The 22961-nt window shown below is 40.0% G+C and overlaps 1 protein-coding gene across 4 annotated transcripts in view; it reads left to right on the forward strand.

The window, feature by feature from the left end:
• The window catches only part of ALK (ALK receptor tyrosine kinase), a 258012-nt gene that overhangs the window by 188411 nt on the left and 46640 nt on the right, over positions 1-22961 (forward strand). For all 4 annotated transcript variants that reach the window (XM_015856918.2, XM_015856919.2, XM_015856920.2 and 1 more), the window contains exons 6-9: positions 2362-2493; positions 10405-10536; positions 12024-12124; positions 21415-21584. In XM_015856918.2, coding sequence (XP_015712404.1) covers positions 2362-2493; positions 10405-10536; positions 12024-12124; positions 21415-21584 — 535 coding nt within the window. The remainder of the gene's footprint in view (positions 1-2361; positions 2494-10404; positions 10537-12023; positions 12125-21414; positions 21585-22961) is intronic.

Consider the following 22961-nt stretch of genomic DNA (forward strand, 5'->3'; position numbering starts at 1 on the left):
TTGCTTAATGTCTAGTTGTAACTGATTGCTTTTAATACTGCAGTCAGTTGACTTCAAGAGATTTGTGGGTTTTTGGGGCTACAACAAAGACATCTGCGAAGATGGTAGGTGCTCCTGAATGCCTTGGCTCCATTAAAAATAGGGTTAATGCACTCGTGCTTGGGAAACTGCCTTTACAAAGTTTTAATGAATTGAGTGAACAGAACAACTCCATTGCCTACAACAGCCTCCACTCTGAATGTCTGCATGTGACCTTGAAATACAACAGTTTCTGGGCTAAAACATAGACAGTGCTGAAAAGATTGCAGATAAATCAGATGGGACATGAGAACTGGTAATAAATGTGGGAGTTCCTTCAAAAGCATACATGGGGTAATTCAAAGACAAAAATACTTCTGAATTTAACTAGGACTCCAACATTTTTAAGAACATCCTGATATTTCTAACCTTATGGAAGTTTTCTGCTTAAGTTTTCATTAGTTGGTACTTGAAGCGCTGTGGTGCACCATGGGTTTGTTGCATACCCCAAGGAGAAAGGATTATTTACTAAGGCACCAGAGCCACTTCTTACAGCTTTGTGGTCATCTATTTGTGCACTGAGACTGGTTTGAGGCAAGCAAAGAGCTTTGCTTCTAGCATAGGAAAGTCTCTTGGCAGTGTCTCGGAGAGTTCATTTCTGCAAAGAGCATTGCAAGGGCAAGGAGGGTATCTTCTCATTGCCATGAAGCCTTATAAAGGGACCCACAGAAACTGTCAGCAACCAGCTGAGTTGTGTTGGTCTGTTGTTTTTTTTTCTGCAAAGCTCTCCTCTGTAGTCATGCCTTGACCCTGACTGAAATACGAGGGCAGTGTGCAGCTTGAATGCAGCAAGCCAGAATGACTCTAAGGCAGTCAAAAAAAAATTGAGCTGACAGTAAGGCAGATCACCCTTTTCAGGAGCCCAGGTCCTTTATTAAAAAGGTTTGACATGTATTCCCCCCACTCCTGAATTGATTTGCACCATAAAATAAGCTTGAAGAGAAGTAGTGGTTGTTTTCCTACATGCTTCATTAATTTTAATTTTGGCAGGCAATATAAATAAAAGTATCAAGTGCACATCTAATTGAATCACCAATGATTCCCAGCTCCCTGTAGTACCAGAGAACATGATGTAGCTGCTCTGTTTAGCAAGCGTGGATGAGTTAGCCAAACAATGGCTCACTCTGCCCAGAGGCTTTGGTTTAATCTTTAGTACTTACCCATTTAATACGAGACAGGGCAGGAGTTTTTGCACTGAGGGATTCACAGCACAGACCTCTTTATCCTTGTAGACTTGTCTGTGCAGACTGTCAGGAAGGTTTCAGTGTGTTGGGTCTACACCCAGAATTTTGTGGAATGGACTCTTGTACTTAGCAGGCTTGGTCTCCTCCAGTGTACTGTCTGGAGGCTGTTTCTGAGCTAATTCCTACTTTCCGTACACAACTAACCATTAAAAATGAAGTAGTCTAATCAGTCCTTGCCATAATGAAAGGATTCAGGTTGAGAGAAGTCTTACTACACTCATCACATTGAATGGTCTTCAACTGACAGCAAAATCAAGTGTCTCCAGAAAAGGACTGTGCCAAGAGATAAGTTCTCCAGATCATTTCTGAATGGATGGTATGGACTTCTAATAGTATTTTTCAGTGGCTATATGTCACAAGAGTTTGCTCCTTTCCATGTTGCTAGCTGCTTTTTGCTGCTTGGCATAAGGAAAATGAATTGGTGATCTTTGTATCTTAATAGATGTAAACTGCAGCAGGACTCCATGATTCATGGGGACAGGAGTACAGAAGCAGAAGGGGATCCAGAAGAGAAAGAAAACTATCAAGAGAGGTCAAACTGTTTTCTTTCTTGCAGAAGGGATATGAAGATGTAATATACCCAATTCATAGGTAATACATGTTGACAGGAGAGTGTGATGAAAGCTTATGTTCTTTGCAGGCAGTGTAGATGTTATTCCTGATCTAAAGAGGGAGCATGTCAGTCTTCAGGACCGTCAGACTAGCAGCAATTCACACGCAATTAAAAATCCATCATGCATATCATGTTGTTCTTGATAAGCACCGCAGAGCAGATTGTAGAATTTCAACCCTCTTTTCAAGGTTCAAAGCTGCCTTCCAAGTTAAAATAACAGACGTGCCTGGGAATCTTAGTTCTGCATTAGGTAGACTATTTGGTGTTTGGAAAGATCTGGTCAAACAAAATAAAATAACTACTTTCTCAGGTAACTATTGGACTGTGGGATTTTTATAACATCTTTCTCCCCTTTGTTGTTACCCATGGCTGTGTTGGATGGGAGGAAGAGCATTCAGTAACCTGAAGTAGCTTTTTTTTCTCTAGGAGCTGCTTCTGTCTCAAAAATGGCTCTGGAAGGTTCCTTCAGCTGCTGGAATGGCACGTCAATCAGGCTGGGCCAGGCGTGTGACTTCATCAGAGACTGCACTGAGGGAGAAGACGAGGGAGCAATGTGTAGTGAGTAAATCCAAACCCCCAGGCTGTCCTCCTTTTCCTTCTGGGACATGGAAGCTGAGCAGCTCCTTCTAAAAGCATAAATTGTTTTGAATTTTAATGCCTGAGACTTCAATAGTAATGAATTCAGCAATGTCAAAAGTCCAATGTCTTCCGTTATACATGCACTTTCTCTGTAGTGTACCATTTGATATGTTTCTGTACTAGCCTTCATTAGTTCTGCAGCAGGTTTTTAAGATGCTCTCACTGCCTCATCTAACAAAATCCTGATTAAAAATGCAAAGAAAGTATAGTTTAAGTAGCTAGATGCTTTACAGAATTATGAAATGTGTGGTCTGCTAGTGTTTTTAATCCAAATGTACTACAGCATGTGGCAGAAGGCGGAAGGAGAGGAGTTCTAAGGTATGAAAAGTGAGTGCAGCCAGGAGCTTGTCATAGACCAACTCCTACTCTTGTGTCCTACTCTCGTTTTCTATCCTTTCTTCAGCAGTCTTCAGTGCCTGATCTTCGTCACTCTGTAGATCAGAAGATAGATAGCAGTTTGAGTGTTCTGGAAACTTTCTATGCCTAACTATTCCTGTAATTGTGTTACTTTAGATATTTTACGGCATTTCTTTAAGCATCTAAAATACCTTCATTGTGTTTCCCTTTGTCATTATACAGATATTGAGGAGTAGTGGTTTGTTACGTTTGCTAATAGATCTAACCTGTGGATTCCTGTTGACAGGGCTGGTTTAGTATTCAAAATTACATTACATTCCCTGGCCAAAATACCTGTACTGCCAGAAGCCTTTGGAATAGAAGTGATAATTATTCTCAGTTTAGTTTTCATGTGTGACAGCTAGATCAAGGGTCAACCTTGGGGAATTAATTCAAACAAGCTGTGGGTATGGGTGACATCCAAACTAAAAGACCTTTTGGCATAAACTTAACACAACTCCTAGCAAATTTCACACTTGTTCTTTGCTGCTGACAAAGAAATAAACAAGTAAGTATCAGTGTTGAGAACAGTGGTTTGGCCTGGCACCATCTAGGAAATCAATAAGCTTGAAGTGATAGGACCCTACTTTGTGTCCTGAATTGTTAGAATTTGAAATACTTGTTATTGGCACATGTTGAGTGAGTTAAATTCACCTCTATAGGAATAGTGACATTACTGCTGACCTGTAGCTGCTTAGGACCAATAATGCTTTGTATTACTGGTGTCAAAACCTTCTTTTAACCTAAGAGCTTTAACACCGAATCATAGAATAGTTAGAGTTAGAAGAGACACTGATGAGATCCTCCTTTAACTACTTCTCCAGACTGAACTGCCCCAGCTTTCTCATCCTCTCCTTGTAGGAGAGGTGATCCAGCCCTTTAATCATTTTGATACTCAGATCTGATAATGATATTTCTATTTTCTACACTTTAATTGAAAAGACTTACAAAATTATGATAATTGTGGAATCATAAAATGGTTTAGGTTAGAGGAGACCTTGAAGATTATCTAGTTCCAATGAGTAATGTCTAGGTATAATGCGTTTTCATGTCACATAAGTACAGAGACATATTATTTACACTTATTTAAAGTGGATTAGTTATACGTCCAGATAGACTGTTGTGTTCATAAATGGTTCTGCCTAGTGAGAGTAATCCTATCTATATCAGTGGGAACATTAGAGCTCCTTCTGTGGAGTAGTGCTAGTCATGGATGCAAACTAAATACCATCATTGTGTAGGGGAGACCTAAAGGAACGTGACTCTACGTTTGCTATTCATGAGGATTTGTTTGGCTGCCTTTTAGCCATATGCGCAGCATTCATCCATAGCTATTAGCATAAAGCAGTATAGTACATTTATGTCAGCATAAAAGTTTTTCAAAACTGAGGCACATTGCTCCCAGACAGAAATGGCCCAAAAACACCATTTTCCACTACAGGCAACAAAAAAGAAAGGCCTGCAAGAGCTTGGGTTGTGTTTATATGCTTAAGGCCTGCTCAGTTTTGTTGCAGATTGCTCTGCTTCTGTCTGTTGTGTTGAATATTATCACAGAATGTCGGGGATTGGAAGGGACCTGGAAAGATCTTCTGTTCCAATCCCCCTGCCAGAGCAGGAGCACCTAAGTTTTACTGGCTTAAAACTTCTCAAACAAAACAGAGAAATGATCAAATGTTTTAGATGTCAGTTACACCTTCATGGCAACCCAACACATTATCTACGTCATTTTTCAGCATTACAGTTGTTCTTTTAGTCCTGAGTAACATGGTATTTTCATCAGCTTTCTGTAGTTGTGGCAATAAGCGATTCGGATATATAGAGAAGGGAAAGGGGTTTCCCAAGAACTTCTGCTTACAAGAAAGAGCTGTCAGAAGAATGTGTAGCCATGCATGCAGCTGAAAAGGGAGCTTTTCAAATTACCCTTAACCAAAGGCTTCTAACTTTGAGCTTTAAAATATGTTCTTAGTTGTTTTTTTTTCCTTTCACAGTCTTTTAGCTGCTTGGAATAAGTCTTTTTTCCATTTCCTCTTTTTTCTTTTTTTCTTTTTTTCTTGCCGTCTTATCATTTGATTCTTATTCCTTTCTTAACTGGAAAAAGCTCCCTGAACCTGCTATTTGTTAACATCTCTTTAATTATCAGTGGCCAATGAAAAGTTACGGTGCTTGTTCTGCAAGCAACCAATTAGTCTTTGTAGAAAGCATAAAATCAGACAGAGATGACCCCTGGAGAAAAGCATGTTGCTGTCTTGCTGTTTGAGTCATAATCAAATAGGCTCACAGGGGGAAAAAGCGGCTTCAAAGAGGCAGATGTAGAGATAGATGCTGAACCATGTTGATTTGGGATCAGACTTACAGATCTAACAGACTGATAGAAATGCCCCAGTGGAGATTATTTTGCAGAAGCATGCTTTGCTGATGTATGTTAAGACTTCAGATAGTGGTGGTCTTATGGCTTTGCTAGTGGTGGTCTTATGTCTTTGCTAGTAAATTCCTGATTATTAATTGAAACTTAGTGAAAAGAAAAGAAAAATAGTGATTCTTTAGTAGTGCAGATTGGCAGGACTCTGCCTTTACCAAAAAGGAAAATTTGTTTTAGCAGTTTCTTACTTCTCTTATTAGGTAATAATATCTTGGATTTTGGTTCAAGGATCTTTTGTTGCAGGGCAGTAAGTCTAGTGAAGAAAAGTTCTACCGAAACAAAAGTGCATATACTTTGTTTAGTCTAAAACTATCACAGAATCACCAAGGTTGGAAAAGGCTTCCAAGATCATCCAGTCCAACCAATTACCTACCACCAGTATTTCCCACTAAACCATGTCCCTTGAATACCTCTATAGTCATGACATTCTTAGTTTCTGGGACAGGTTCACCAGGAACATTCAGCCTGGGAAAATATTGGTTGATCAAGCAGAGCATGTAGGAAATTTGTGGATGTATTTAATAAATATATATAGTGAAAATGAAAGTATTGGTAGTACATTCATTATCTGGAGACCCAGAAATTAGAGGATTCACTTGGAGGATGTAACAAACCCAGGACTGATTCTTTCTTCTGTCTAAATGAATTTCAACCCATATTTCTGATATCCATGGAAAGTTTCCAAAGCAATGTGGTCTGGTGGAATATACAGTTAGGAAGAGAAAGGGTTGTTCAGTCCCTCCTGGTCTTGCTCTTCCACACTATATACACGTTACCTGTAGAAGAATTGAGAGTAATATATGTTGAGGAACATGGTTTAGTGAGAACTATTGGTGATGGGTGGATGGTTGGACTGGGTGATCCTGTGCGTCTTTTCCAACCTTGGTGATTCTGTGATCCTCTGCCTTGTGGATGAATTGCATAACTGCTGGGTTATAAGAGTAATTTTCACTCTTTGCCTTACTTAATATTTGAGAATGTTAAACAAGTTGGATTAATGCAAATAGATGAGGTAAGAAAGAGTAGTATCTGGTTCACATTAGTAGTGACTCAAACTGTTCTGTGTAGTCAGATAAGTGCATACACAAAGCTGTCAAGCATCAGATGACAGGTAGAATTGGAACTTGTAAGGTTTGAATTTGAGATAGCACAAGCAATTGGCAAAAAAATAAAATAAAATAAAGTAAAATAAAATAAAATAAAATAAAATAAAATAAAATGCACAGATAAATAATTCTAGTGGAGCCAGTTTAATTTCTGGGCAAAAACAAAAACAACAACAACAACAACAAACAGAACAGTGGATTCATATATGTCTTGCAGATAGATAAAGGCAGCAGAATCCCCCTGCAAACCAAATGAAAAGGCAGCCTTGTTGCATTGCAGTCCTCTCAAGGTTCCTGTCTTGCATGTACAATTCCTTTTGCTCCTTTCTTGATCAGAAGCTGCAACTCTAGCAATGAATTTTAATTTCTGGCAGTTCTCAACTTAGAAATGCTTTCTATTATTAAAGGAAAACTCTTGTTGACTGTATGGAAATGTATTTTCCCTTTCTTTACTTCATTTCTGATAGAATTTGGTAGACAACTTTGGTAGCACAGAGAATGCCATTGTAAACAAGCTCACATTTAAGATTCTTGTGAACTTGTTTGACTAAATGCCTTCTGAGATTTTCTCCTACATTTGGGAAAGGTCTGTATAAAAAAAAAAAAAATGCTCTGAACTGAAAAAAAAAAAAAAAAAAAAAAAAGGATTAATCTTTTATGTTTTTGTCCTTTAAAATACAGGTCTGGATCTTCACTCAAAACTTTAAACTGTAGTAGACCCTTATTGATTTGCACCTGGTTTTGAGTCAAGAGCCAGCCAATAATGAACCTGCTCCGTCTGCCTCATGAATTATTCCAGTTTCTAGTTTGTTTTAATGCTGTTAAAGGATGAAAAAACTGGGGGTGAAGGTTGGTGGCGGTGGTTTTGTTTTTTTAAAACAAACAATCAAAGCCACTTGAGTTTAACCACCTCTCAGGTAAAATCATTCAGAAGGCTTGAAGACGCTTGGTTAAAAAAATGTTCAACACCCTTTAGCATCTCTGTTTCTCAATGAAAAGCAGAGACTTGCATTCTCACAGTACTCAGGGTCTTGATTGGATTACTTTATTCTCTGTCCCATATCCCACAAGCTGCCTCTTGATTTTAGGGAGTTCTAAACCTTTTGAAGTTTCTTTCACCGGTGGTAATACCCAACATGACCTACTGTTTCAGTAGGCATAATGACTGCTCCATTTTACTTGTTTTAATAATAAAATCAGGTCAGCTTTCCTTCATCAGTGCAGTGTGAACACTAATGCGAGTTGGAAGTATAAGCATTCAGAACATTGTGAAGTAGATGCTGACAGAGGAGTGCTGGCCGAAGTGCTCTTTGTGAAGCAGCTATACATACAGTACTTATGATTCCATGTATTTGAAGTAAGAAAGAGCAACAAAGAACACTGCACTGGTGCACAAGACATCTGAAAATTCATAAAAGATTAATTGTTCAGGAGCAATCAAATTTCTGAGGAAGTAATAGCTTCTTATTTATACCCTTACTTGTTCATCTACAGTGAGCTTTTTCTGGCTTCCAAGCAGGGATTACTACTTAGACTCCTCCTGCTGCTCTGACTTCTTTACATCAACCTAGATAACATGGGGCTGTGAAATGGATTCAGCTGGACATCAAGCCAAGTTGTTTCAGTAGGAATTCAGGACACATCATAATTTGTCATTTTGTTTGGATCTCAGCCTCAGGCAGCACAATGCAATATAATCAAATTCTGTAGATGGGTAAAGCACAGGGAAGCAACTTTCAGCTTAACAGCTCTACATTTAAAGAGTAGGCAGAATGAATTGGGAGATGCTTGGTTTTTTTTAAAGGCAAGACTTGAAAAAGTCTCAGCTTTCAGTTTTTCTTAACAAATTTGGGAGACTGTGGGAAATAAAAGCGATAAAATATACCTGTATGTAGTATGTCAAGTTCTGGGTTCAAATTTGGACCTTCCACTTTTACTGCTCCCATGAGAACACACTTGCAGTGCTCTGCTCAGCTCTGGAGTTCGCAGCACATGGAGGACACAGAGCTGTTGAAGCAGGTCCAGAGAAGGCCACAAAGATGCTCAGAGAGCTTGTTCATCCTCGAGGAGGAGAAGCTGTGGGAAGACCACATTGTGACCTTCCAGTACTTAGAAGGGGCTAACAGGAAAGGTGGGGAGGGATTCTTTATGAGGGAATGTAGTGGCAGGACAAGAGGTAACGATTTAGGTTTAGATGTTAGGAGGAAAAATTCTTGACATTCTCTTCCCATAGGGAAGCTAATGAAATTCCTGGTATCGTCTCACCAGCAGATTCTCTTGCTTTAGGAGCCTGTAGTTTATCCTACTTTGTGTAAGTCAAGAATTTTTTACTCTGACTTTGACAAACAGTTGAAAGGAAAAACTAATTTCCCGGATATGTGGTTTTATAATGTGTTTACACATTAGATTTATTTTTATCTGGCAATTTCAAACAGACTTCTGGTCTCATTTTCTTTCAAGAAAAAATAAAAAAAAACAACAAAGACATTTTTAGGGATATTTAGGGGTACAGAGAAGGAGGAATAAATGGAGGCTAAACTGCTAGCACAGATTAGGGTGTATAACTGTAAAAGCTGTAAGAAGTCAGGAATATCGTCATCCCTTTTATAGCTACATCTGAACATCCCAGTACTTTTTCTGTCTTACTGGAAGAAAGAACAGCCCCTCTGAGCACCTGTGTTCAGGGGCTTTGTACTGCCACACCTTAGGACTGGTTTGTCTATATTTGAAGGATAAAAGCAGTCTTCACACTTCTTTTATGTCTCTTCTGGCATCTTTGATGCGTAATGGAACTCCATATTTAAAGTGCACCTTATTTTTCCCAGGCTAGCTTTTCCCCTAATAGCTAGTTTGTGCCCTCTTTACTGCTGAGAAGCTTCCCTTCCCCATACCTGGCAGAGTTGTCAGTTACACCCTGGGCACAAAGTCTGTGTTATATATCATGAGTTATTCACTGAAAGTCAAAATCACGTTCTAATGCTGGTGATTATTACATGACATTTTACAAGGCTCGTTTTCTCTGAGGTTACTTAATAAGGTCAGAATCTGCCATCATGCTGAAGAAGAGAAATGCAAAGGTAGAGCCTATCAGCAGTAGAAATTAGGCAATGTGTTTTTATTAAAGATGATGGGAAATGTGATTTTTTAAGTTTTCAAGGGATTGAGTGAATTGTGGCACAGTTTTTACCTGTGGCAGTGTAAGTGTATGGCTATGATGTGCTTTACACATTCTGTAAGAATTTGGAACGTAGACAGAGGAGATAGAGAAAGTATGAAGTCATGTGCTGCTCTGAACACGACGATTATTACTTTAAAACTCGTTAATTTAAAGGCAAAAAGCTAACATGTCTTTATTGTTTGGAGCTGGAAACTTGCCTGAAATCCTAAGCCAGTGACAGAATGAGTGGGCTTCAAATCCTGAAAGTATAGCTTAAAATAAACTATTTTCTCCCATTCATCTCACTGAACAGATCCACAGATGCAGAAACTGAAGCACAAAAGGGTTTAGTGCTTTACCTCATTAGAGGCACTTCTCACAGAGGGGGGAGATCACTTTGCTGAGCTGGGCTGGCTATAGGCACAAAAGGGGAAGCATGTTAGTAATTATCACTGTCCAAGATTTCCCCAGCATTACAGGCCAGATAAATACCTGAATACCCCATGATGCATACTGAAATATATCATCTTCCTTTACTTTGTCTGGAGGGAGACAATCACAGTCCTGGGCTTGCCTCCCTAACCACTGTCTCTATGGTCAGGCACATGCATGACTCCACATAAAAAGCAGCTGTGTGGTTGTCTATATGTCCTGGGCAGCTCTGTAAGAATAGTCAGCTTCTGTGTGTGCCCAGGTGTCTCATCCACAGCTCATCCGTGTTATTCTGGATGTGTGTTTCTCTCCATCTTTAGGACAACTTCCCTCTGGCTTTTACTGTTCATTTGAAGAAGGGGACTGTGGCTGGATGGAGGGCTCATCAGCATCCCGTGCTTCTCCATGGCGAATTGGGAGCCTGGAGTACAACCATTTTCCTTCAGTAGAAGGTATGTAAAAGTAAATAGTGCAGAAAGCAGACAGCAAAAAAAAAGATAAGCAAATGGTGGGGAGGTTTCTTGTGTGCTTACAGATTCAGCCTTCAGTGAAACATCTTCCTGCTACCTGTGCTATGAGCAGGACTATCCTGCTCACTTCCCTTCTTTAGGAAGAGGCTGATACCTCAGGTTTCCAATGCTGACACCAGAGAACAGTCCAGCCTCCCTCTAGACAACTTCCCATGAAGCATTCATCTGTGTGCCCCTCCATCACACTGAACTGGTTTTTATTTCTGATTTACTTTTTCTGTGTCTGTTTTGCTTCTTTTTTCCCTTCATGCTTCCAAATTTTTCTTCTCTTTGCTCTCTTGTCCCTTGAGTTCCACTTCTATATATGTGTATATATATGCATGTATATATACTTTTATATTTATATATATACACTTCTACATATATATATATATGTAAAACTACTGCATACTTGCTTCCTCTACCCGAATCCCAGGATTCCTCATCCTTCTCATACGAACCATTGAAGGTTTATACCGTGGGCACTGAACTGCTGCTGGTTGAGTTTTGGTCCGCAGGCTGCCTGGCACGATAAGACTTTTCCTAATGCAATAATATAAATCATTGAAGGCATTTATTGTTGAGGCACAGAGGTTCTTAATAGGATGCAATAACAGCAGAGTTAATGGTGTATAATCCCAACATTGGTTTACTAAGTTACATCCTTTGTTAAACATAAAGAGTGAGATTCTCTGCTTTCGAGTGAACTGATACAGACTACAGTGCAGCTACTCTGATTTATGCCACTTGACGGCTCAGCCCACAGTGCTGCAGACCACAAATGAATTGAAGCATAGGTAAACAAAAAATCGAAGGCCCAGAAAGAGGTTACTATGGAGAGATGACAATAAAATGATGATGATTCATGATCTATCTATGCTGTAGAGGCAATTTCATTGTAAGCTCAAATAACTGAGATCCAGGTAGTGGTACCTTCCTGAACTGCAGGGCAGAACTGAAATATTGCAATATATACTTTTCAGTCTAGAGCTGTCAAGGAAGAACTCTAGTGTTACTACTGCCCTTGTTCCTCTGGTTACAGCTAATGTTTAAGGTAGAAGAAGTACTTCAAGCTGCATTAATATTGCTCCCTTGTTATTTTGTTGCCATTGTTTGGTTTTGTTTTGATGAAGGCTTGTTTCCAGGTTTGTTTGTTTTTGGTTTTTGTGGGGTTTTTTTTGTGTTGAAAAAGGTGCTAAATCACCCTTTCAAGAAAGATAAATTGGAAGTTATGAAGGAATAGAAGATAACTGTATGTAGTCAGGCTGCCCAGTGAGAATGTAAAGCTGCTTCCTTATGAAACTGGAAAATACATTTTCCTGTCTGATATCCTGCTGTAGGAGGAACCAACTTACACGGGCCTTAAGGAAGTTTCATAAAACCAGAAGATGGGTTCTGCAGTTTGACCTTTTTCCTGCTCTTTTATCTAGATTATGCGCTGATCCTTGACACCAGCAAAGCACCAGCAGGAGCGAGCACTGTAATGACCAGCGCTACATTTCCAACCCCTTTGAGGAACTCCCCCTGTGAGGCAAGTCATAATGTTTTTTTTTTCTCTTTTTCACTTTAAAAAGCTTTTTACTCTGCCTGACTCTGGTTTTCAAATATAGGCACTAGATCAGTAGCCCAGCAGCCACTTTCCCTGTGGTTTGTCTTTGAAATATACTTATTTAATGTTCCAGTGTGCAAAGAAAAGAGGTGGTTGTCTGCTCAAAATGCCACTAAAGGTATACTGAGAAGTTTGGCATGTCTTGCCCTGATTGTGTGATCTCACGTGATATAGCAACAGTTTTCATAATTGGATGTATGAGCTAAGGTAGGCCAGCCAGCACAGCGTAAATACAAAGAGGAAGAGGCTGGCTGCTTTGTATTTTCAAACTCCAAGAAAATCCACTCTGAAAATACAGTGCATGCTTCCTCTAATTCAGCTGGGATTCAAGCTGGCAGGTCTTCATCAAGTTGCACCTCAAACTTATCACTCCTCACAGAGGCCATGCTCTGAGGAGTACCTGAGTTGCCAGCAGTGGAGATAAATTCATACAAAAGCAGCCAGATTCGTACTCAAGCAGAAAATCTTTAGTCATAATACATCAACTTAAGCAAGTATATCAATGCTTGCTAGATAGTTGTGCACAAGTAGTTGTCATTTCTAAATCAGTTGTATTTGACCCTGAAACTTCTGCTTAGAGAAAGATATCGTCTCTGTCTTTTTATCTGGTTTATAGCTTCACAGATTATATCATCACTGATTGTATTTGTGGCTTATGATTTTGTCACACATCTTGATTGCTCATCCTGAGCTTCTGGATCCTGGATCAGGATTGCTTGGGGAAATTGATTCTTACAACAGACAAAAAACAATCAGGCCTTCCCTCTTCCACTGATCTAAAATTGCAGAAAGGATAAAAAGGGATACATAAGAAAATCCTCTGCAATTAAAATACTTGAGTGTTTCTCTTCCTTAAAGTTTGGTTTGGTTCTCTTCTGTTATGTATCTCGGTGCATACAGCAAAGCGCATCTGTCTTTGCCCTCTTGATATATTCATGTCCTCCTTCTTTAGGAAATACATTCTACCTTGTTTTTCCTCCCTTCTGTGTCAAAGGCATATGCAGGTTCTGAATATTTTAAGACCTTGTTCTGCTGTGGACCAGCAAGAGCAAGTGTTTTTCATCATCTACGTGACACAGGAAGCAGAGTGAATGATTTCCCAATATTTTTATATTTTTGCCTTGTATATACAACAGTGCAAATAATTAAACTTGCCATCAGGGGAGAAGCTGTCATGTATTCCATCTGCTCACATGCCATCCCACCTCCGTCACTCCCCTTGGCACTTAAAAGGCATCCGGACACATCCAACATTGCAGCTGTTGGTAATATAGAGTAAAGGAGTTTGGCAAGGGCTTTTGTCTCTTGTCTTTTCATATAGTGTAAAAGCTTCTCTTCTCAATGAGCCCCCGATGGCTGCAAATTCTATTTTACTGGAACAATCTTTCTGTGAGCAGAATAATTTGATTCCACTTTTCAACTCAAGAGGAGAAAAGAGATACTCCCGCACACACTTATTCTTCCAGTAGGTGCCAACAAGCTCCTGTGCAGTGAAGTAAAGGTCAAAAAAGAGGCTGTGGAAATACCACAGACGTATCCTGTATTTTTTCACCCTCAATCACTTCCCAACTGAACTGACTTGAGGACGGGCACTAAAAGCTGAGTTTTGTTCTACCTGTCAGTGCTGACAGCTCCAACTGTCATATCACAAACAGGACAAGATCTCTGGCACTGAAATCCCACTGACAAAGTTCACTCATTATTCGTGTGATAAAGGGATTGATCTGAGCAGGTGCGTGCAGATTAGATCCATTTATTCTTCTGCAGTCAGATCAAGTCATAAACCTGCTCTCCCTCTTGTATTTGATACAGCTTACGTGCTCCTTTAGGTATCTGCCTGCTCTCCTTGCATGTTCAATTTCATAGTGGTTAGTTCTGACAGCTTGTTTCAGTCCAGCCAGATAGATTTTTCCTGTATTCACAGGCAGCACCAACACATGTACATGCTGGAGGCTTTCCTCAGGCTGGTCATTTCCTACCCCTCCTCCTCCTTGTATCTGATGTCTACCCCAGTGTCAGCTCAGCCAGTTCAGTTGAACTCCTGCTGGTGGTGTTGCATGCACGGCCCCACCTGCACAGTTTGCTCACCTCTCTTGGGTGCACAGAGCTCACCTGCCTTGGGCACTTATGGCCTTATGCAGAAAGTGTGAGAGCGGCAATGATGCCAGCAGATGTCCAGAGTTTGCTCATTTTTTACTCCCCTATTTCCTTGCTGCACAGAAGCACTACCCTCACTGTTTCCCCAAGCTCCTATTTTTTCTCTTATCTCTTAATTTGCCTGTATTGTGTTGAGCTATGTTAGACAATTACATCCAATTATCTGGCCAAAATGTCCATGGAACCAGCACTCAGTGCTGATAAGGAAACAGTCAACCAGTCTATGGTGGTTGCCAGCTACAAAGAGTCTGAGACCCAGTACCTACTGAGACTCTGTATGGATGTTTGCAGCAGTAGTGACATAAAGCACTGACAGACTCCAGATCCTGAATGATCTTTGGTTTAGGTTGCTGCTGAGCACAGAATAAGTATATCCCTTCATCTTCGTGTTCTGCCATGATGTGCTTTCCTCTGCTTGAGCTCAGTCACTAGGAACATGCTGGGCTGCTTGTGTGCCGTATTCCTCTAGCATTTCCCATGCCCTGCACAAGGCTTCTGTAATTCACTAAGGGAAAAATCAGCCTGATCTACTCTGTGCTGTCCTATATGCATCAAAGGATGAGAACTGAGTAAAAATCCATGCAGGAGACAGAGTCATAAACATAGCCTGTACTTTCCCACACATTTGGGATTGGACCCGATGTGCCCTGCACTTTGTATATAGCTTCATATCGCACTTTGCTCCTGTTTGTTTTGAGCAGCTTTGTATTTTCACAGTATCATAGTCTCGTGCAGGTTGGAAGGGACCTCAGAGATCACTGAGTCCAACTCCTGGACTCCTGTGTAGCAGAGAGGCACTGTGCCACGGAGGCACACATTTTCAATGTCTTTGTTCCGCAGTGCTTTTGGCAGGTCAGAGCTGTTAGTTTGTGATGCTGCCCTTTGTTCCTGGTTCAGTTAGTTTTTCTTTTTTTGTTACTTTATTAGATCTTGGCCAGAGTATCCTGACTTCAAAGAATCTCCCTTGTTTGCTGTCCAGACAGTCTTTGTTATCTTTTTCATGTTGTGCATTCAATAGAGCCCTTTGCCTGTTGACCCATTAACAGTGTACTTACTGCCCAGTTTAAATGGAAGAGGGAAACCGGCAATTCTAGTAAATCTTGGAAGAGTGCAGGAAATGGTACGTGTAGTTTACAAAGAGATGCTCTGAGGTGACCAGCAAGGGTGAACACAGTGAAAGAAAAAAAGAAACAGAAAATGATTCAGAAACCAGACTGAGACACAGTAATAAAATGGAAAACATTTTTAACTCACATCTAAAAGTTCATCAGAAAGAAAAGCAAGCGTAACTGAGCACAGGAATGCACATAAACTCTGAAGAATTAATCCAAATATTGGCCTGATTTGAAGATAAGTTTTATAAAGTTTGAACAATAGAGAAAAGCTTTATTCTCTCTTTCTCTTCATTGTGTCATTCCCTTCCTCAGAGTAGGAAGCGGTTGGCCAGCACAGGGCTGAAAGAGCAGAGGCTCACAGGATGGTTGGACATTTCCTCATTTTAAAGAAGCAGTCCATGTGCTTGTCATCAGTAACTGCATTACAGACTTGGAATCGGAAACCACATTGTAATTCAAGTCCAAAGGAAGTGCTGTCATCTCAGACACCACCCATAGCAAAACTAAATTACTTTGCCACAGCTGTTATCTCTTAGGTGTACACAGTTCCAGATTGTCATGGCCACCTGCTTCTCAATACTTATGCAAAGATGTCAGAGAGCTGACAAAAGAGCTTTGCAGATGTCAAGGGAGCACTTGTCCTTTGTGTGGAAGTTACGAACTGCATTCTGGCCTCCCACATCTGGACAATGTGGCAGTCCCATCTCTTTCAGTCCCAGCATTGTTGCTAGGCAGATGCAGAGTCACTGCACTGACTTTGCTTTTTATTCCATTTTTCAGAGATGATCCCCGACATCTGCAGCCTTAGGCATCAAAGGATGCTGTGGTGCTTGTTAATCATTAGTTGTGCACTGCATTTTCCCCAAGTGTTTGGGCTGCTGTCATAAAGAGATATAAGACCAGGCCCAAGAGTACTGCATTCTTAAGGGCTTGGTGCAGTGTGTACCTGGCTGGACAGCAGAAGTTATAACCATTCTGAGAGGTCTCATTTTGTTGTGGATCGTGGCTATTACTGCTGTTTGAAAGTCACTGCAGACACACGAGCTGTCTGGAAACTGTTTATAGACAGGCTGCACTTTGCTCAGCACAAGAGAATCTGATGGACCTCAGTGCCATATCTGAAATTTAAAACCTGTGCAAGAGGTTTTGGTGTGGGCTATAACACAGGAGGAGAATAACAATAGAGATGGTGTTTCCTAGTTTGTGATGAACTTAAAATTAGCTTTAAATGTCATCATACCCATAGAAGAGAAGCTCGCTCTTTGCAAGTGAGACTCTGCTATAATTGGTAACGAGATGATTTCATCAGATCCTGCTTCAAACATTTTAAAGGGTATAGCTGGGCTGCAAAACAATGAAAAGAGATCCCTGTAAAAGAGCTTTGTGCCTTTGGCCATGTTTAAAATAATGACTTTTTTTTTTTTCCTGATGCAGTTTTGACATTTCAACCAGCTATTTTGTGTAAGCCTCCATTATGTTACAGAAAGAAGTGCCAGAGTTTTTTGTTTTTTAACCCAAAATTACTTTCTGAATGTAAACCCAGTCTCTCTAGAAGATGAACATAATATGTAAAACAGCATAGTTGAAGTTTGCCCTCTCATTTGGGTTATGAAAGATGGTTTCATGCTCTGTGGTTATTAACTCAGTTTTCTCTCCTATGGAAAAGTGTTGTATTTTTAAAGCGTGTAAATCAATAATTGAAATAATTCCTTGAGCATGTTCTGAGCCCCATGCTGGCAGCAGCAAGGCATGTCTCTTTTTCTCCTCTGTTCTTTGGGTCTTAAACAACTTAGAAGTGTACATGCTAATAACATTGATTCACAACATTTATAAGCATGAAAAATGCAACATAGATATGGCTCCAGCGTATCCTTTCATGTGCTTTATTTTGCAAAATGTTGTTAGCATCCTTTTTATTTTAAGTGCTGGTTTTCATATTTGTGCAGTTCATATGCTGTTTCTCTTCTTTCCGAAGCTGTTTCTTCAGTTGACACCTTGCTGTTGTGTTGCTGAATGATGTATGAGATCGGAAATTTCTCAGAGACCCGAGCACCCCACAGTATTTTAGCAGCAAAATGACCAACTCTTTCTTTCTCTCTCGCTGCTGTTTCTTATTTTTGGTTGTTTGTTACCAGAAATTAATGTGTTTTTATTCAGTTCTTGATTTTATAAGAGCATCGATAAGAAAGAACATGTGAAGAAGTGCCATAAGAATCTCTTCATATAAAATACAAGCTTCCCTTTCCTGTGTAGGTATTTTAAAGCCACACGATCAGATCAGCTGAGTTATCGGTCTGTCATTTCCAGAAGTTTTTTGCTTGTGTATATCCTAAGCAAATGCAAAACTCAGTTGACTGCAAGAGAGACGGGTTGTGTGCAGTTGTTGATCTCACAGAACAAAAGGAGTAAGAAGTTTGGCTCATCTTTCTTATTCTTAAGCCTTAATTGTTGAGCAGTCAAAACAGATGACTCTACATATGCTCAAGAATGTCTCGTTTCTAATGAGAAAAACAATATTGCCAAAGTGATAAACTTCGTGTTCCTGTACATTTGGGACTTGCCAAAGGTCTCTGCAGATATTGTTTAATTGTGCGTGAACTCCATATATTCAAACTTCATGCAGAAGGGTCTCAGTATTTTACTTCCTTTGTGCATACAGAAATAAAATGCAAGTCTTGCTTAGTTCTCAGATAGTTTTGGAGCTGTGTATCTGGTGCCCTTATTGTTTGTCTTCACCTCTAAACCTGCCAAGTCCTGTTGATACTGATGAAGATTAGTGTTCTTTTGTGGATGAATTGAGTCTCCTGCTTGTCAGCTCAGATATTCCACAAATTCAAAGGCTAAGAATATTCTTAGGAAAACATCTTTACAGGTGCTGTTTGCAGTACAGTGCATTTGGCCAGCTGACCAAAGTTTTGCTTCAGTATGCTATGTCTTAACAGTGGCTTCTCTTTCCCTTTAATTTTGTGCAAATCAGTGTAGACCTTTTCATTTACAGAGTCAGTGAGTTTTATGCAAGCTGCTAATCATCAGTTACAGTGGGTTCTAAAGCCAGAAAGAAAGGCAATATTGTGCCAGTGTCTACCTGTGGTGCTTAATTAATTTCTAAATGATGTTTCTAGCTCCTGACTCTTTTGCTGCTGGTTTAACAAAGAGGAAGATATTTGATATATAATGTCAGGGATATGCCACCAACAGCCCCAATTCAGATTTTTCTAAGCATTGCCCTGCGCTATTTACAGGAACTCATAATGTGTGTGGTACCACCTGCCATCATTGATGGTGTATTCTGTAGAATGAATGCCAGCCCCATTTGGAAGTCTTTACTATGGCATCCAGCTCATCATCTGCTCTGGTTCACTTCAGCAGGTGTGAAAAGACCTGGACTGCCCTGCTGTGAAGATTAGAAATGACAGAAAATGTAGCCAAAAATGCCCATTTGGACACAGTGACAGTCAATTCACTCAGCCAGTTGATTAGAGTCTGCACATTGCAGGTCAGCCTTTGCCAGTGAGCTGATCTCCCACATCTAATGCCAGCTATGCCTTTCCCTCAAACAGCTGACATGTGTGCCTCCATTCCAATTCATCAGTTGCTTCAGCTTGTACTATAGTGTTACATTAATAGCTATCAAAGGCTTGCTCTTTTCTCACTTCTGACAATGTAGACGCTGCCTCTTATTGTCTGGCAGGTCTCCAGAAGAGACAGAGGTCTGAAATCCTGTGTGTATTAAGGTGTTCAAGGCTTTACCTCCTCAATTTTGAATTGTGAATATGGCACAGTGAAGTTGTTTCAACTTATCTGTCTTAGAGATTTCACATAGGGCGTTACAGTACAATTGGCCTTAGTCTTCTGAAACTGTTTCACATGGAGGTTCTTGGAGGATTTGTTTTTTCCTGCAATAAGTTGAATTTGTTGCATGTCCACCTGTTTGTTGTCTGATTTTGGAAGTTTCAAGAAAAAGTTTAGTCCTGATAAACTTCCTTACAAGAAAGGGCTTGGAGTCCCCTTCTCTGGAGTTATTCAAGATCCATCTGGATGCTTTCCTATGCAACCTGCTGTAGGGAACCTGCTTCAGCAGGGCAGTGTACTTAATCATCCCCAGAGGTCCATTCCAACCCCGACAAGTCTGTGATTCTGAGACTTCAGTGGATCTGAAATATCTTCCAGTGGTACTGAAGGGAAAGCAATTTTCACTGTAATTTCAGTCTCACTTTATAGGTGCTCAAGAATATTAAATGCTCACCTGGTCCTTTAGATTGTTGCCTGACATTGATGTCATGTAGGCAGTAACAGGAATAGCCATGCAGTTGTCTGAAGTTTGCTGAGATCAGCCTCCTAAACCACAAACCTATGTCAGCAGCCTCTTTCACTAGTGTTGGTGAACTTGTGTATATGAATTCAGTCCTTGCCTACCTGTGTCACAAAGTGACTCCGAACATTCCATGGCCAAGGAGAAAACAAGACGAAGGGGTGATTACAGACTTCTCACTAAAGTTTAGTCCTAATCATAATATAAATCCTCCATTGGGAAAATGAGAGAGGGAGCCCACCATAGAAATTTGCTGCTCTTGTAAACCAAGCAACAAAATGCAATGCAAACACACCCAATCATACACACCGATCCTGACTCCACGAATCATCTTCCCTCATTTCCCTGCACAGCAGGATGAGTGTAGCCTTAGGTTGGCTCCAGTCCACTCTTTGTGACCCCCTGAGACTTTGCTCTCCCAGAGATGAAGCTTTGTCAAAACCAAATTTCTGGTATTTTGTCACATAATTGGTTTCTCACTCCTAGTACACTCTGCGAAAGAGCTCAGGCCAGAGTTTGCAGCTTCTGTTTTATGCTAAGAAATGGATATAAGTATTTTATTCCGTGAAATCAAGCAAGAAAGGAATAGTATCAGATATTCCTTTGCAAAATATCAATTCAATTTGTCACTCCCAAACTTAGTTGTTGGTTTTGAAGTGTTAAAATTGAGGGCCATTTTTTAACATGCATTGGCACTGTGCTGAACACCTTTCTGTGTCCAAGAATCAATCATTAATGTAGCTTTAATAAACTTTTAATAAACTGTCATTTCAACATCCTCACTTCCACTGGTTATTGAGACCCATGTAATATTTACTTATATTTTATTAACAAAGTGCTAACTTTTCTTCATTCCTAGAAAGTCAGGCAGCTGTACTCATACAAGATTCTACAACTAGCCTGATAGAGAAGGGCTTCTTTTCAAAGAACGAGGGAGGGAAATAGTAAAATGTGAAATCTGCATGAAATAGTTTTCTATGAATAGGAATAAGTACATAGGAAGGGACTTCATTACATTTAATGTAACAACAAAAAGTAGAAACCTGGTTCCTTAAAGTATTCTAATTAATTTAAAAGAAAGAAAAGAAAAAAAAACTACCTAATTATTACTGAATCTTAATTAGAAAGTCTGTAGAAGCAAGAAGGTAAGGACTTAATTTTTGAAAGGAGTAAGTGAGGGATGAGAGTATAATTATTATACTTAATGCTCCCCATGATTTTGCTGCTGCCTTCCTTTTAAAAAAAAAAATGGTTGCTGAAAAGTTTATTCTGAACTTGAATCTCTTCAGTGGCATCTAAGGGGAGAGAGGTGTTTCTTCTGCAATAATAGATTATTAGCTCGTCCATTTAAAATTACAGGCACATATGTAATAGCAAAAACAGATGTTTTTGGACTCAACCTTAACAACAGGAAAGGGCAGTAGAACCAGTAGGAAATAGAATATACTCAGTCTTAGAGGCTTTCGGACATATGGTGAAACTGGAGTTTTTTACATGGTCATAAAGGAGAGAGAATTGACTTCTTGGTGATAAGAAAACAGCTAAATGAAGAGTTAGGAATTTTTTAACTTTGGGATAATGTTTGCAATGTTTGCTATGTTTAATCTCTTATGTTCTCTTTCTTCTAGCTACGAATGTCATGGCTGATCCGTGGTGTCTTGCTGGGAAATATATCCTTGGTGCTGGTTGAGAACAAGACAGGGAAGGAGCTGAGCAGGACATTCTGGCATTCAGCTAACAGCGAAGGTTTGGGAATATGGCAGTGGTTGATCTTACCTCTCCCAGATATACTGGACAGGTATGAGTCTCTCCCCATCGTTCTCCTTCTCACTTCACCACTAGCTACTTGGCAATGAAGATGGCCAACATCACTCCTGGAAGTAGATCCCTCAGGGAGAGGGAAGTGCTTTGTCCCTGGGAGGTGTCTTCTGAGAAGGGTAATGAAAATAGCTTGAGTGGTTAGCACCCAGTTTTAGAACTAAATGGTGTTTTTTGGTTCACCAGTTCTGGTGACTGGGTCACTGGTTGTGCAAGGTGTAACTTCTTTCTCTCCATCACTGGAAATAATCATTCTCCTCACACACTAATTTGTGTAGCATGTCTCAGTTCTCTTGTGATTTGCTAGAGTTGATGTAAGCTTTACAGTCAGCTGTTTGTTTGTTTTTTCTTTTGGATAACAAAGTCCTTAACTTCTGATGCCTCTAAATCTGTGGAGGTAAGACACGGGAGAGGCACCTACTGCCAAATCAGACAAGGATAGTTATGAGCACTTTCATGTTAGCTGTAGCGGGAGGATCAGCATTATAAATGGCTGTCTCAGTTACGACTGTAGTCTGGCTTTAAGCATAAAAGGTTTATCTGGTAGCATATGCTTAATCTGGTGGCATATGCTTATTTACAGTGTTGTTTTAGCTGCTTCTTACAAGTTAGCTTTAAGGGAATACTCTGTTGCTCCTTGTTTATTTTTGTGCGTAATCTGGCCGATGCTGTTTGAGAGAAGACACAAACATACTTCACCTCCTGCTGCCCTGCCTTTAGGCAGTATGATGCATCTGCAGGCTGTGTCATGATCACTGGTGTCCTTTGTCTTTTGGGGAATCTGTGCCCTAGAAATAATGGATTTCATTAAGGATTTGCCTCATAAGAAGTTTGAACAAACATTGTATGAATATGTCTTTTATCTTGCTGTCTCCGGGGGTTGCATGTAGGCTGGAAATACAACAAGGACACTACCAATGCTTTAGTCTTGAATGTATAATTAATATGAGTGCGTCAAAGATTTTAAAAATATATGCATTAGGCTTGTTGTGCAGTCACTGCTGAAGCACCATTTGTAAAAGTACCTGGTTGCTTCATTCTCTTCAGCTGTGTTTACTTTCAAGACTGCTGTATTTTGCCATTATTATTTATGTTATTTATTTTCTAATGTTGCCATGGGAGTGTTTTGTATCTGAATCATTCTGTATTCTTATACTTTTGCTTTCCTTTAATTTCTCTCTTGTTGCACTGTCAGACAAAGAATACTTTGATGTTAGGAACCAGGCTAGAAATGCTTCATGTGGAACTGCAGGTCCAACTGATATGCAATGCTGACTATTATTTATAAGGTTATGACACCCTTGCTTCCCTATTACTTTCAGACAAAGACAGCTGGGTTCACTGAGAGAAGAGCTTG

This window comes from Coturnix japonica, chromosome 3 (assembly GCF_001577835.2).
Source record: "Coturnix japonica isolate 7356 chromosome 3, Coturnix japonica 2.1, whole genome shotgun sequence".
Classification (NCBI taxonomy): Eukaryota; Metazoa; Chordata; class Aves; order Galliformes; family Phasianidae; genus Coturnix; species Coturnix japonica.